This window comes from Nymphaea colorata, chromosome 2 (genome assembly GCF_008831285.2).
Source record: "Nymphaea colorata isolate Beijing-Zhang1983 chromosome 2, ASM883128v2, whole genome shotgun sequence".
In the NCBI taxonomy this organism is placed as follows: domain Eukaryota; kingdom Viridiplantae; phylum Streptophyta; class Magnoliopsida; order Nymphaeales; family Nymphaeaceae; genus Nymphaea; species Nymphaea colorata.
This window is the reverse complement of record NC_045139.1, coordinates 26,428,546-26,444,746: the sequence shown is the minus strand read 5'-3', so window position 1 is coordinate 26,444,746 and position 16,201 is coordinate 26,428,546. Positions and strand designations below refer to the sequence as shown.

General features: G+C 38.2%; 1 protein-coding gene across 1 annotated transcript; it reads right to left on the bottom strand.

Moving 5' to 3' along the window:
• Positions 1–5,613: 5,613 nt before the first annotated feature.
• Positions 5,614–11,391, bottom strand: LOC116248936 (hexokinase-3-like). The gene is made up of 9 exons (XM_031621975.2): positions 10,675–11,391; positions 9,984–10,134; positions 9,672–9,851; positions 9,073–9,147; positions 7,435–7,590; positions 7,241–7,339; positions 7,015–7,142; positions 6,291–6,372; positions 5,614–6,186 (listed from the first exon to the last, which is right to left on the bottom strand). Exons 1-9 carry the CDS (start codon positions 10,944–10,946, stop codon positions 5,830–5,832), a joined length of 1,500 nt encoding a protein of 499 aa, XP_031477835.1. The 5' UTR covers positions 10,947–11,391; the 3' UTR covers positions 5,614–5,829.
• Positions 11,392–16,201: the final 4,810 nt, after the last annotated feature.

Here is a 16,201-nt window from a genome sequence, read left to right as displayed (position 1 = left end):
GAGATCTAGATTTCTGTGTTTATACATGAGATGCATCTGCTTGTGAACATATGATCGAGAGTTGGTCATGATGACATTATGCCATTTACCTAAGTTGAGATACGCTATACATGATGCTGTTAATTATGTGTTGAGCACATCTTACAAATGAATCATACGAGTAACACAATATATGCGTCGAAAGTATGCTTAAAAACATATGAACTAAACGATGAATGCTCATAATGATTAATGCATGTCTAGCCTGATCATGACTTTAAAAATTGAGGTCGTTACACGCAATCTACTGTTTGGGAATGTAGCAATTTTCTAAAAGACAAAAAATAGTTGATCAAGTGAAATTATTGCAGGTGGTCGTGTCAAGGTTAGAGTTATGCTCATACTAAACCATCAAGCGGTCTTTGCTATTTAAGAAATACCATCTTCTTTCCAATAACCAAAGACAGATGGGTTGCTCCTTGTGTGACATACACTTAGTCAAAAACGCCATTGCAGCTGCAATGCTTATAACAATGCCGATGCTTGCAAGATGAAGATCTGCCGCTAATAAGAAACAACATTCAAAAGACATTATTGAGATATTTTAGGTTCAAGTCGGTTGTAGCAGTTACCACATTCAACTGATAAATTGACTAATTTGTGATTAGTCACATTCAGGTTTGAATGCAAAAAATATATGGCCAAATCCTCACTCGTCCATGGTAAATTCGATCCAATATCCATATAACTCTAGTTAGAAACAACTAGATCGAACTGGAAGCACTGTCACTGGCCAGATTCAGCCTTCCTCATTGAACCTATCCTTCCTCATTGAACCTATCCAACTAAATCAAATTAAATCCTGCAGTGCATGATATATTGATGCTAGTATCTATGTCGTAGGCAAATCTGGATTCACACTGGACATTCACAGGGTAGCTGATGTCCAATGTTTTCATCAGGAGCACATATTCAACAACTTCAAAATTTTCATGTCTGTACAATTAAATCTGTGCATGTTTTGATTACAACAATTGTTAGAGACTTTGGAGTAGCTACCTTGGAAGAGAGGATCATATTATGGAACAGACCTTCGTTGAGCTACATATTTTCAATGAAAGCAGCTAAGAGAACCTTCCTTAAGAAAAGAATTGACTGGCTTGCACTTCTCGGAGGATCGATCTAGTTCTTGAAGGATTTATTTCTATTTAACATAGCTACTATTGAATAAGAGTCTAATGATAAGAAGATGTCCGGTATGTCCTTAACCTACCTTATATATAATTTTTTTTTTAGACAACAAAGAAGCCACTCTGGGGAACCTAATTTCACCTACCCTAATTGCAGTGTCCTCCTATAAAACTCTGAAGAAAAATCTCTATCAACTTCATAAATCTTACATTAAGAAAGTTCAACAGAATCTAGTCTTACAAGAAGCTACAATGTAGTCCCTTCTCCAACACGACTACAAACTTCAACTTATGAGAACCTAGCTGAATTCAAGTTCAGCTACTTGGCAAGTAAACAGGTGGAAGGAGCACATGGGCTGATATGTCAAGCACAAGTCTTGTGTTAAATCATTGGAAATACACTTTATATTTATTAAAGGGGACTCGAAAACTTAGGTGTAGACCTACTTCTACTCCTTTAGATGTTGGACACAAGCCTAGTCTTAGAGATGGGGAACTTCTTTGTGAAGAAGCCAAGAAAAGATATCAATGTCATGTTGGGAAGTAGATTTATCTTACTCTCACTAGACCTGATATTACCTTTGTTGTAAATGTGATGAGTCAGTTCATGCATGTTCCCACGGAAGCTCACTTGGAGGTTGTCGACATGATTTTATGTTACTTGAAGAGTTGTATTGGCAAGGGTCTCTTGTATGTTAAGCATGACTCTCTGAGATTGAAGGTTATTCAGATGTTGACTAAGCATGATCTGTTGATACAGGAGATCCACCTCATGCTATTGTATTTACTCAGGAGGGAATATCGTAGTGATGAGAAGTAAGAGATAGGACATTTGCTCTTGCTCCAGTGTTGAAGCTAAATATAGAGTTGTGGCCATTGGAGTCTCTGAGTTATTATGGATGAAAGTGTTATTGGCCGACATTAGAATAAAAACTAAGGGACCTATGAAGATGTATTGCGATAACAAGTCTGTAGTCAACTTGACCAACAATCTGGTATTGCATGATAGAATGAAGTATGTGGAGATTGACCATTATTTCATTCGGGAGAGAATTGATGCTAAAGAATTTGTTCTGCCTTACATGAAATCCGAAGACCAGACCGCTGATGTTCTGACGAAGGCCTTGCCATCAACTTCATTTGAGAGAAATGTATTCAAGTTGGGCATGTTTGATCTGTGCGCCAACTTGAGGGGAAGTCTTGACATGTTTGTATGTTTGGGTCAATAAAGGTTAGAATTTGATTACATTCTTGAATTTGATTACGAACCAGCTTGATCATAAGATCAAAGCTCTTCAAACGAAGATAGATAATACTTGTCTAATCAGCTCAAGGAGAGGGATAAATAGACAACTAACGACTCCTTGCGCAACTCAACAAAATGTTTTTGCTGAGAGAAGGAGCCAAACTTTGGTAGGCATGGTCTCATTTATGTTGGCTTAGGCATAGTTGCCAATTTCCTTTTATGGTGATTGCTTACTAACTTCAACATATACCCTTAATTGTATGCTCACAAAATTTGTCTGCTTAACTCCGTATGAATTTATGAACAAGTAGATGGCTTGACCTTAGTCATTTGTGACCCCAAAAACTGTGACATATGTTCACAAACTTCCTCATCAGTATGGTAAATTGAGACCCATGGCAAAAAATGTATTATATGATATTATGAACACACCATGGGTTGCATGTTCTTAGGAGAAACTATAGATGGGAATGTGATCGAGATAGATTCTTGGGAAACTACATTCTTGAAAAATGACTTTTTCAAAAAGGGAGACACAGAGAGAGATGTCCAACTACATGAAATGGATGCTCCAAACATGTAATGACAAATGGTCAATAGATTGAGACACAAGATATTTTCTCTCAACCAAATCATGCAAGTAGGAGCAAACTACATTTAGGTCAACGTGCATTTGTGATACCTCATAAAGAGTATGAGGAAAGGGATTTCATACTATAGATTATAGAAGGTGAAGCCTGATGGCAGTACCTGATTCCATGTTGCAGATTTTTCACTTGTCTAGAAAAGGATGAATGGAAGAAAGCAATGAAAGAGAAGATGAGATCCATAAGCATTAGCAAGGTTTGAGCACTTCTTAATCTTCCTTTAGCATGGAAGACCATTGAGAACAAATGAGTTCTCAATGTCAAAAAAACATGAATGGATCTATCGAGAGATTTAAAACTCACCTTGTGGGAAAATGATGCACACAAAAGAAAGACATTCACTATAATGAAATGTTATCTAGTTGTCAATGTGACTTTGTGTTCACCTTATACTGGCTAAGATTTCATTTATGGACATGGAACTACATCAGATGGATGTAAAGACAACACTTTTGAATGGAGAATTGGATAATAAAATTTATATAGAAAAAATTATGAGGTTTGTCGCCAAATGTTTTGATTAGAGAGGTTGCAAGCTCAAAAGATATCTATGGACCTAAGCAATTGTCCAGTTAGTGGTATATAAAATTTTGTGAGATAATCATGTCCAATGATTTCAAAAAGATTGATGAAGATTACTGTATTATGAAATTAAAAAAAATGAAATCGTCATTCTCTATTTACATGATGATATTCTATTAGTTGGTTATGAGTTGGAGTTAATAAAGTCAACCAAAGATTGGTTGCCTATCCATTTTGAGATGAATTTTGAGATGAAGGACATATGTGAAGCATCATTCATACAGGCATATAAATTAAGGAGATCATTTAAAAAGACTTCTTATTCTCTCACAAAAGTCTAATATTGAGAATGTCTTGAAGTGATTCCATATGCAAAGCCGTGAGTCAATAGACACTATCATGAGTAAAGGAAATAATGTTTCATTCAAGATGTGTCTAGAGACACTAGAAGAAAGTAACTAAATATCGAATGCACCTTATTCAACTGCAATTGTCATTCTAATGTACTTGTTTATGTATACATGTTTTGACACATGCCATGCAGTCAGTATGGTCAATAGATATTAATCAAATCCTAGACAAAGTTACTGAAAGCTTTAAGAGGATCATGTAGGACTTTAAGGGCACTAAGAACTTGGCACTTTGTTATCAAGGTGGTGAGATGTAGCTTAAAGATTACAAAGATGCAAATTGAGAAGGAGTCCCTGATGAATGAAAATTAATGTCTAGATATGTGTTTACACTTAATCATCCTAGATTTCATTTACACTTAATCATCCTAGATTTCATTCTCGTGTTCGTCGCCATTCTGGATGTTTTCCAAAATGTGGATTGGGATCCCACTTGAACAATGGAATCCACACACGACAAACATGCCTATAGAATTCCAGGGGCAACATACAAGGTATTTATATCCTTTGTTCCACCATTTGTGTTGTCTGCCCTATTTGGTGGCAAATTAAGAAAATGCAGCACACCTGTTCGGTTCCGAGGCATTCACGTGCCACCAAACGGCCTTTCAGGTAAAGCTTGACATTTACAAAGACTTCCATGGTATGAAGTAAGCTCCCAAACTGATAGTTTTTTAAAACTTGTGTCCAACCCAACGTTCAAGAGTTCAGAATGCTTTATATTTGAAATCTGTCTTCATTCACTAAATCTATGAATCTCTGATCGGTCAAACGGGGCAGGGGCGTGAACTCAAGCAGACGGATGAAAAAAAAAAAAAAGTCTGGATTACAAGTTCTTGATATAACGCTAATATCAAGCAGGAGATCTAAGAGACTGTAGGATCTAGGATCCCAAGATCTGAAAAAACCTTAAACTAAGTTCGGAGACAAGCAATGGAATCCAGGTATTTCAACCATTTTTGAAGAGAAGCCAAGACGCAAGAAAAGTCTCAAGGGATTGACATGTCGCATTTTGATATGCACGCAAGAAGCAATAAACTGTCTATTGAAAAGACGGGCTCAGTGGAATCATGCCAGCGAACCAACACGAAGCTATAGGTGCACAACCTAGAATATTCGAGGGAGAAGGTTGTCTACGGCTACTTTTCGGAACAGATTCAGGTCTGGTTTTGTCTTGAAGGGAATCCTTGTAAGGTCTAGTTTTCTTGAACTTCTCCCAACAAAAGTCCCACCCTTTCCAACTGAAGTTGAACATCAACTATGTAAGGAATGACCCATTGTACACAAACTTTAATGCACAGAAATGACAAATTACATCTAGAAATAACCATAATTTAAGCACAGTAGCCAAGACCTTTAGGCACATATTCATATGAATCAGTAAATTCAACCACATACTAGCAGAGTTATTAGAATCACTACCCACCGGCCAATATACGGGCAAAACTAATAGAGTTTTGGAGATTTTTCTGATAATCTTTTTAATTCAAATTAGTCTTTTTCTAATGAAACGACATAATGGTCTGGTTAACCCAAAAACAGTGTTTTACGACACAGAACAATGCAGAACGCCCCTACATTCGAATTTCCCCTGGCTACGCCTGTGATGGACAAAAAAATGGCACTAAAGGGAACAGAATCCCAAGTTTATTTACACTTGAAAAAATGTGCAATCAATAGAAAAAATATAGACAAAACATGAACCAAGACAACATATCACACACACACACACACACAACCCACTGACCTAGCTATATGAACATAAATAATAATATCTACAAGCTATATAGAGAAAAAGAGAGAGGAGAGCAACTAAACTATTGACTACCATCAAACTAAGAGGAATAAGAAGCAGCAAGAAGCGCAGCGCCTATACCAGCACCATCATGCGTTAGCCTCAGAAAGACATGCTGAGCCACCTCTTTCCCTAACAATTCTTCTACTGCTGCATGCAAGTACTCTCTAAATCTGGAGTAGCTCTCGTACAGGCCTCCCTCTATTGCAATCACTGTTCTCCTCATTTTACCATGTCCGTCGCCCTTGGACCAACCACCAACGCCACCACTGCCATCTCTGCCTATCTTCTTCAGGATCCCCACAATCCCTGCTGCCACCAATCGCGCAGCTCTGCAGGCCACCACATCGCACACACTCACAATGAGCCTTCGGACTTTCAGAGGAACATCAGAAACCTGAACCAAAACAACAGACAAGGCATTGCTCTCAAAAAGTTTCATGTACCAACACCCCCCGTGAAATAGGAGGCAATATCTTAAGAAATTTGGTTTCTTATTACCCCAAGGTTTTCCTTCATGATTCTTGCTACTTCTCTCAAGTCAGGAGAATCATCTTCGTGCATTGCTGACATCAACGGTGTCCTAGCAGTAGCAATACAAACCAAATTGTAAATAGTATTCAATAAGATCTTGACACTCAAAAGGCCGAAAATGACCAAGTATCAGCCATGTCAAATTATAAAAGTGTGGCTCTGTTGGACACAGCCGAACATTGACACGATGATGAACCTCTGAGGGGAGATTATGGGAGAAACAGTCCAGACATTTGCAAGTGCAGACTAGCACCTACATGGACAAGGGAAAGGAGAAAACGTTCCTCTCACATAAGAACAGGCTCATAAGTATTTAAACAAGACTTGCGCAGGCAAAAATTCAGTCCAGCATGTAGTTCAAATTTGAAAACTGGAAATGACCTTATAGGGGTCGGTCAGGAGCAAATACGAAGCAAAAGATTGAAAAAAGTGTTGCCTGGCAGAAAGGAAGAGAGGGGAGTAGGAAAATGGCAGTTGAGTAGATGAGAGAGAAAGAGACTTGTATATCAATAATTCCTTTTCATTGCGAAGAAGATACATAGGAAAACAAGTATATCAACTATATAGAGCTACCAGCTTTCATCACTCAAAGTAGATTACCAAGTAATATTTTTTGAAAACTGCCAAAGGGATGACGAAGCTGGAATATCTTGCTTAACCTAAACGCTGTTACCATGCAACAGATACAAACCTCAAAATGAAGGGTTCCTCTAGCTTGGAGCCAATATCACCAAAAAGGTTGCACTCCTGTCCCATCCTTAAAATTACCCTTCTTACAATTTCGCCTAAGTACATACCAGAAATCATCTTTTCAAATCCCTGAAGAACCACCATTTACAATAAAAATGACAAATGCATTTAAAGAGGTGAAAACAACAGACATAAAATTAAATGTTTCAACATCTGAAGAGTCTTACCTGCTCTAATGGGTTTGGGCTTTCCTCATCTAAAACTTTATCATATGAAGTTCTTGGAAGATGAGATGACCAAAAATTACCCCATTCAATATTGACAACCTAACAAAAAAAAAAAAGGTTTGTCATCAAAATGACAAAAAAGGAAGCCAACAAAAGATGGTCACATCATAAGTGCCCAATGATGACAACAGTACCATGCTACCAGAGTTAGCTAAAAGCCCCTGGCACTTTGTAATTGCATCTGTGCGCTCAACATAACATGCATTTGTACCAGTTCCAATGATAACTGCTGCAACGATATCTCCATCATAATAATGCCCAACAGCCAGTGTTCCAACAGTGTCATTTACCTAATATTTGGACAAATATTTAGACCAATAATAGTCAGACAGAACAAATTTGAAAAAAAGACTACAAAATAATTATATGAACAATGTAAATGTCAACATACAGACATACAGGTACGCAAGATATTTGCTATAGCTATCGGTTCAAAACCTTCAGCAGAGACAACATGCTTTTTATGTCTAAACTCTAAATCAGAACCAAAGGGTTTTAGAACAACCACCAGGACTTATTTTCTTTATAAAACCTCACCTGCAATTATTATGCCAATTACTAGATCAGAGAAAATCATCGCCAATCGAACTCAAGAACGATATTCGTTTGTGACTATATATATATATATATATATATATATATATATATATATAAACATGACCTCTACAAATATGATGTGTCGACTGGATTTTCCAGAAACCTGAAGTTGCTTCCAGTTAGTCGAAGCATCAGGATGTATTTAGACGTTTAACACTATAAGATAAAAAAATTCACAAAAATCCAACATGTAGATTGCAAATTCATAAAATGGGCTTGTTCTAAAGTTTTAAATTTGTTGTCTCATAAAAGCTGTATTAGGCATCAGATTTTCATAATTTTCTTTCTCAATTCTTTAGTTTTTGCCTGGGGCATTCCGAGTACATTTATAGTTGGATTCACAGAAACAACTTCAGGTGGCTATATTCCTAATCGTCGAGGGGGGGGGGGTGGAGAAAAAAGGGAGTGGGAGAGAGAGTTTCGTTTCAGATATGGTTGAACTTAGGTTCAGATCTCAATGAGTCAGAGCCTCTTCTAAATGACCCAGTCAATTCAAGTCCTTTTCGGATTTATCCAACTTTGACTCCAGACTGAATATCACAGATCAACTTCAGGATCTCAGATGCTCGTAACGCAATCTAATGTAGTCTGTTTAGACCTAAACTGTTGTTGCACAACAAGGTAGCAGGATCTTAGATTTCAAAACTCCACTTTCAAAACTACCTACATTGATGCAATTTTAGGATTAACTAAAAAAAATGTTTCAATTCATACATCACTCTCATAATCAAGAAAGCTCGGATGATTGACCTTTTTCCTGTATAAATTTTGATTTATCCATCAAAGTAGCATGATTTTTTAGCTGACACCTAGATTTTCAGACATCCACATTTGTTTCAGATTTGATCCAAGTTGACTTCAAACTAGAGTAACTTGCATTTGCTTCAAATCTAAACAGCTTTAATATTGCAGATCTAACCTAGATAAACCTTGGGATCTTCTTGAAACTAGTCCAACTTTAACTTCAGACCTAGATCCATCTCTGACCTAAATGTACAAGATCCAGTACAACTTGTTTTGGCAAACCCAGTTCCATCTATCCTGCTGAATCATATTGGAAAGGAGGAGAGGGAGGGGGGAGATACATAACAGTTCAGGCTAGCCAGAATTGATTCCAGCGAAGGCAAAAGAATATACAAAGGCTAAATCTGTAAACCAATAATATTCAATCATACCAGTGCTGCTATATGCATTTCCAGTCCTACTCTGGCCATAGCTTGTCTCAGGCATTCTGCAACGTCTTTCTGGTACTGCCAAAACAAATTATTCACTAAATGTTACTGATTTTAATCTGAATCGTCTAAAAATGTGAAGCTTATAACCAAATGCATGGACCTGCATCGTTAAGTTTAGATGAATATTGCACCTAACTCTCACTCAGCAGATCGATAGACCAATTTAACATTTACATAGAAAACGGCATAAACCTAGAGTCGAGCTATGGTGGCCCAAAATGACACAGATGGCACCAAGCCACAGCTTATGCTAGAAAGCACTACGCATGCAGTATCTAGCGCTTGATCTAGCGCTTGACACTGTGGACATGCTGTGTACAGAGCATGTCCATCAGTAGAATACACGTCCTAAAGTTTGAAATAACATACAAGCTGTCTTACACAGCAGACACGCTTACATTGGCTTCCAACAGTGTCCATTGCCCAGATTACTCTCATCAAATGAAAGAGCACGCAAGCCAGCAACAGATCAACCAATTGGTATGTTCAAAATCGATGACACATTGTCCATTTACTATTCTATTTGACTAGTTACTCACCATATCTTCAATTGCAAAACCTTTTGTCCACTTCACCAGCACACCTGAGGAAACAAGGGTTTGCTTCATGGGAAATGAGAATGTAAATCCAAGCTCCCTCATTCCAGGTTGAAGCCCATTCTCATTATTCTCCTTTTCAACAAAATCTTTCAAAGTAGATGCAATGTAATCGAAAAGAGCCTGCAAGCACCCAGTAAAGAAAAATGTCGAAATCCTTCCAATGGCAACCCACAAAAAAAAAAAAAAAAAAAAAAACATAAAGTATACAGAAGAAGAAGGGATAGAGCGGTTCGAACAAAGATCCCGTGCTACCTCACTTGTACCAGTCATTAGATGAAGGGGGATTGACTGTTTCTCGACTTGAAGGTCGGCAATTCTCTGCTGTTTACCCTCCAACAGCACTCTTAGAACCCTAAAATTGCTTCCTCCCAAATCTAGCGCATAATACACGCCCTTCTCGTCACTGAAACAAAAACATAAAGAGTTAGATGGGATACAACCACATCATATCATACATTTGAATGGCAGCTTTGTACCGTTTCATCCAATAACAGGAGACAGTAAATGGCCACAACGTTGCCAAGTGACTCCAAAATGATAAAAATAAATGAAAGGAAACACAGGGAACCTTATGGCAAGCACCAAATAAGCACCGGTACCATTCTTCCAAACGCTTAAGGACACTGTTCCAGATGTATTATAATGAAACGCAGTTGCCAACAGCCAATGGCAACAATCAATCACATCAATAACGCCATCAACACCAAAGGTAAGAGCCACCAAAAAGCACTTCGGAACGTTCGACAGAAAATGAACGCGTAATAGGGCCTCCTCCTTCAAAAGGCTTACATCTCAAGCGGTGACAGTAATGAAATCTTAATACCCATGACCGTCCGCACAAAGGAAACAGTGAAAGAAGATGGAAAGAGAGAGAGAGAAATAATAATTTTTCCTACTCTTTCAGAAATGAGGAGGAAAAAACGAAAGTTCTGGGTGCACCCACCCGGCGGGGAGCTTGTCGACAAAGGTGAGCAACATCTTGAGCTTGCTGCCGCCCTCGGAGGCCAAACCGGCGTGCATCTCCACAGCCATAGCGTCGACGACCTGTCGCAACCGCCCAACGGGCGTCGAGCACTCCTCCTGGAACTCCCTCAGCACGGCCAACGCCCTGTTCCATTTGGACCTACTCTTGAGCCGCCGTCTCACGAGGATCGCCGCCAACGTGCAGGATACCACAGCGCACCCCACCGCCAGCCCCAGACCCACCTTCCCCATCGAGCGACCGCCACGAAAGAGGAATAATGCAGAAAGAGACCGCTACTCCTCGATCCACCAACACCATCCACCACCACCACCACCGCCACCCATCCCTCCCCTGACGTGGGCGCACCACCATCAACCCCGCAACCCGCCACCACCCATCCCTCTTTTCCAGAAGAAGAAGCGACTAACTTCCGCAGGCACACGAAGCGTCTAGCCAGCCAAAAAGGCGGTGCCCGCAACCAAACCGTTCGACAAAATGCCGCAACGCAACGAAGGAGGGCGCCCGGCAAACAAAAAGAGAGAGAGGACAGCGACCCCCGTCACTTCCGTCTCTCCTTTCTCTTCCGGTGACGAAAGAGAGAGAGGGGTGTCGAGCAGAGGAGAGGGAACTGAGGTGCACGGATATGTACGTATCGAGTATTGACCCTCTGGATATAAATATAGAGAGGCTCCTTTTGGTACCTGTTTCACAATTTCTTTAGTTTACCAAAGTGTTGCTTAGAGTCTTTTGACTGTGATCGAAAGTGTTCGACAATATTATTATCGTGTACACCATATTCTCCATTTATCATTTGCCGTTCACCGGTTCACGTCCACCGGATTATCTTCCATGTTTGAATAGTTGGCGTGAGGCAGAGATTTAGCTGTAACCTGTCTCATCGAGAACTTTTTTTCTTCTACTCGTACTCTCTGCCCACCTACGAGATCTGACCCGACTTTGAGAGATCTTATTTTTGAAACAGTAGATTTAGTCTTAAGATTAGATCTTTTCTTCTTTAACCAAAAAATTGGTTTCTTGCAGAATTGAATTATTGTTGATATGCTGGTCAAAAAGCTGTTTGTTAGGCAAAGTTTACAATTTGACGTGAAAATTTTGGTCATATCAGGCGCATCAAATCCTCCTAATTAAAATTCAAGTCTCACAAATATTATCGATACAATCTCGCCAATCTTATTACAGGAAACTGGAGTTTTTTTGTTATAAATATCTGTGCACGTGTATATTGCATGGTCGGCATGAATAAGTTTAGTCGTTGTGAATGCATCCCAAAATTCATATTACGAATTCCATACATGTGAAATGTTTCACAAATCACCTAGAAGTTTATATCTGTCAAATTTAATACATAAAAATAGTTTTTAAATGACATGCTTGAAAATAATTAATAAATCATACTAAGAAACTTTGGATGATAGCTTAAAACCGAGTCAAACCCAATTTTTTTTTTAAAAAAAAAAATAAACATAACAAAACTTGGTTTTCACAAATCCAAGTTTTTGCGAAACTAAGTTTTGCAGACGTCATGCAAAGTGCCCTCTTTAAAAGAATAAAAATTGATAAAATAGACTTATGAAAAGCAAGAACGTCAATCGCATTATGTCGCCCAATACACTGACACTGAAGAACAACTTTTCATAAATATAACAGAACGGGTTCCTTGTACTCTACATGTTAATAATTCAAACAAAACTATGAATTTCATATGAATAAATTGCATGACAAGGATAATCATCACAAGATACACATTTTAGATCCCGTGATTCATTGAATGTCGAAAAGACGAACCAATAACCTAATTATATTAACGTAGTTAATATGAGCAATCGCCGGAAAAAGGAAGCGAGCAGGACTGTCCGGACAAGGGGCCTGCAGAGTCCGGCCACCTCCGCCGAGTCCTCGTGTTCGCGGCGACAAGTCTTCCCCTCGGTGCCGACTCATTGGCGACGGCAGCTGGGTGTCGGCCATGTACGGTGCCAGCTGTACGCCTACTGCTGCCAGCTAAGCACACAGCTGTTTGTACCTCCGCAGCAAAAAAGAGACCGACCAAACACAAATACCAGAAAAAAAAAAAAGGGAGTTGCAGAGGCACGGAGAGCAGGTGACTTTTTTTTTTTTTTTTTTCCTTGTCTTGGCGTTTTCCTTTTATATGCCCATATGAAAGTTGTGGAGAATCGGATGGATCTTTCGAGTACAAACCGGTATCGGGGCGCCGGATCGGTTTTTTTCCGATACTGCCAGATACGTACGGTTCATCTTATGGGGGTTTTATTTTTGAATTAAATTAATTTAAGATTAAATTTTTCGTTGGAGAAGAACAAAATATAGATCGACCTACCGACACTATGAGGTGACATGACTTTTTTTTTTTTTTTAATCTCTTCATGATAAGACTTAGTTTTGGAATGTTTGGATGTTGTTAAAAACTGAGTTGAAATTTGAGTGAAGTGAGGTTCAATTATATGGAGTAGCTATCGAGATTGAGTTCATTGTTTCGTGACAATTAAAATTTTGTTAACCATATGTGTTTCATGAACTTCTGGCTCTTTACATTGTTGATAGAAAGCTAGTCTTTTCTATATGTAATTTGGATGGGTCCCTAGGAACTTGGAAAGATTATCATTTCATGTATACGCAATCTATCTTGATGTCCTTTTTCACGTGGCCTTTACGATTTCACAATCACTTTATGCAAAATTGTTCCTTGGAGAAATTTTTATACGAAACACAATATTCATCGCTGAGATATCTTGAGAACCATTCGTTTTAGGGTGAAAGGATGAAATCTTATCAAATAAATGAATTTAACTTGTCGGAAATCTGTTGGCTTATAATTTAGATGCGATCTGCTAATTGAAAACAGCTTTAAGTGCCACAAAGCTAAGTCCTTCAATTGTAAAATTCATAAAAATTTGGGCAACGCATTTGATTTTCATAATTTCTTCTTAACTCTCGTAAATGCAGACAAAGAAAAAATTAAATGTCTAAGATTTTATGACATTCAAGAAGAAATTATGAACATTAAATGTATCATTGATTTTTTTTCGTTTAAATTTTTAGAATTGACGGGCTTTAACTTTCTGGGCACGTAAAATTCATTCTCAAGTTCATATTTTTATTCTTTCAATTCATTACATACTTATCCAGACTTTTAAGCTTTTTATATAATAAAAAGGATAAAAAAACACTTGAAAACACGCTAGGACACTCATTTGGGAAGACATAATTCACAATTTCCCCCTCCCTACAGAGTGGGGAGGAGCCAGAAAATTCTAGTTAAACGATATCAGTTATAAAATTTTAAATTAAAAAAAAACATCTATAAATAAAAAAAAATAATTAACCTAAAATAAACATTTTTGTTTGGTTGGTCTGTATGGGCAACTGCCCACACTTGTTCCTGCCACTGCCACTGCCACTGGGGTGGTCGGACCAACATTCAATTAATTACTTTCCGCAACGGGTGGATCTTAGCGGACAAACGGCGACCATTGATCGAAAGTGGGCGAGGGAAGGATCTTAGCGGACAAACGGCGACCATTGATCGAAAGTGGGCGAGGGAAGGATCTTAGCGGACAAACGGCGACCATTGATCTCGGCGCGTGGGGACCCTCGATCGGACAACGCCAAGCTTTACGAGTGGTCAATTCTGGACACGGACGTGCGATCTTGTGAATGATTTTGTAGGACCACCGCACATCGGTGGACTCTTGTTTGTTTCCCTCCTCTTTTGTTCCAAGTGCCTAGCTGTAACTAATCACTGACGTGTTTGAGTGGCGGAGGAAAATGTCTCGAACAGGATCGTCGGACCCGAAATTTGAAAACCAAATCCACGTTCAAAGGGTTGAGCTTCAAAGTTTACATGTAATCGAGTTGGATCAATATTGCTAGTTCGGATTCTATGCGGACTTGAAATCTGATCAGGGCTCAAACCCGTTCTCCTTTACCAGATCTGACTAAATGGATTCGGTTTCAGTCACCTCTCCTCCTTCCTACTTCTTCGTCATTTTTTGTTCCTCTTCTTCGATCCAACTTCTTTTTTCTCATGTTTTACTGTGTTTTATTGTTATTGTTTTTGTTAAACTATTGTCATAAGTTAACCTTATATATTATGTTTTTCGAATACATTTTTCTATTTTTTTACTATTAAGCTATTGTTATTACAGTACAAGTAATATTATCAAGATGTAGACTTCGTGTTTGTTAAGTATTTTTTTTTTTTTCTGATTCTATAATAGTATTCTTCTTCCAATCGTATTAATATTATGTTCTAATGGCAGACCCAGAAATTTCTAGTTAAGCAGCACTAATAGTTTAAATTTTAAATTGTTGTCAGAGTGAGAACTATAACAAAAAGATGAAAACGTGAGAGTTAATGTTTTTTTAACTCATGATCAAAAGATACCTTTTGAAAATGGGGCCCGTAAAACAAAAAAAGAAAAATTAAAAGACATGCATTTGAGATTATATCCAAAAGCTGCGCTTGAGATGGTAATTTTCTTATTTAGTATCCATTTCCATTATCATCATGGGGAACCACTTGGCTGCGCAGAAGATGGAAAGGGAAAAAAAAAAAAAGGAGAAAAGAACGTGCATCCGATAGGAGAAAAAAAAAAACAAATTAACAAAAAAACGTCACTTGTATCTACAGTTGGTGATTTTATCGCCACCATATTGTCTCAAAAAGGAAAAATGCACAGCCTCCACGCATGTGTAAAGTTCCTTTTGTCGGGAGGATTTTTTTTTTTTTTTAAAATATTTTTTGGGCATTATCAGTGGCAAACGGAAGAAAATACCACCAAGCTATCTCTATGAAATACCACAGTTAACGCGAGCGGGCTGCCCGGTAGGTACGCTCTACTCGTGCTCAGAAAAAAGCATTGATATTTTTTTTAAATATTTATTTTATATATAAATATATTATTTTATTATAATTATTTATACTTATATATTAAAAATATATTTTTTAATTTAATCGAGCGAGCTCAGGCAGGAGCTCGGGTTTGAATGGACGGGCTGGACCAAGGCCTAGATTTCAGGTGTCGGTCCGCCTCATGCCCAGGCTTTAACCACAGCCAAAGAGAAACTAAGTCTTCTCTCCTCCGCCTCTATGGGTTCACAATTATGTCGGTGCTTAAATCGGAGTATGTTCGATGCATATTTAGAAATTTTTGTTGGAGAGCATTTAAGTAACCGACACAGGTCCAACTTCGTTCCAATGGAATTCGACCGTCTCTTTCCCCTCGTGACACAAGAAATGTGTAATGCTCATGTCACTCGAACCAGCAACCAAGCGATTGTCTATCATCACTAATCCTAGAGGGCCTTTTGGGCGCAATTTACTTGCTTAACTTGTTAGGTATGTTTTTTGTTCTAAATTTCGATCAGTATATTCATAAATTGCTCTTTTTGATAAAGAATAAATAAAATTTTACAACTTATGATCTTTCTCTTCTTGTATATTAATCTTTCTAAACTTATCCAAACA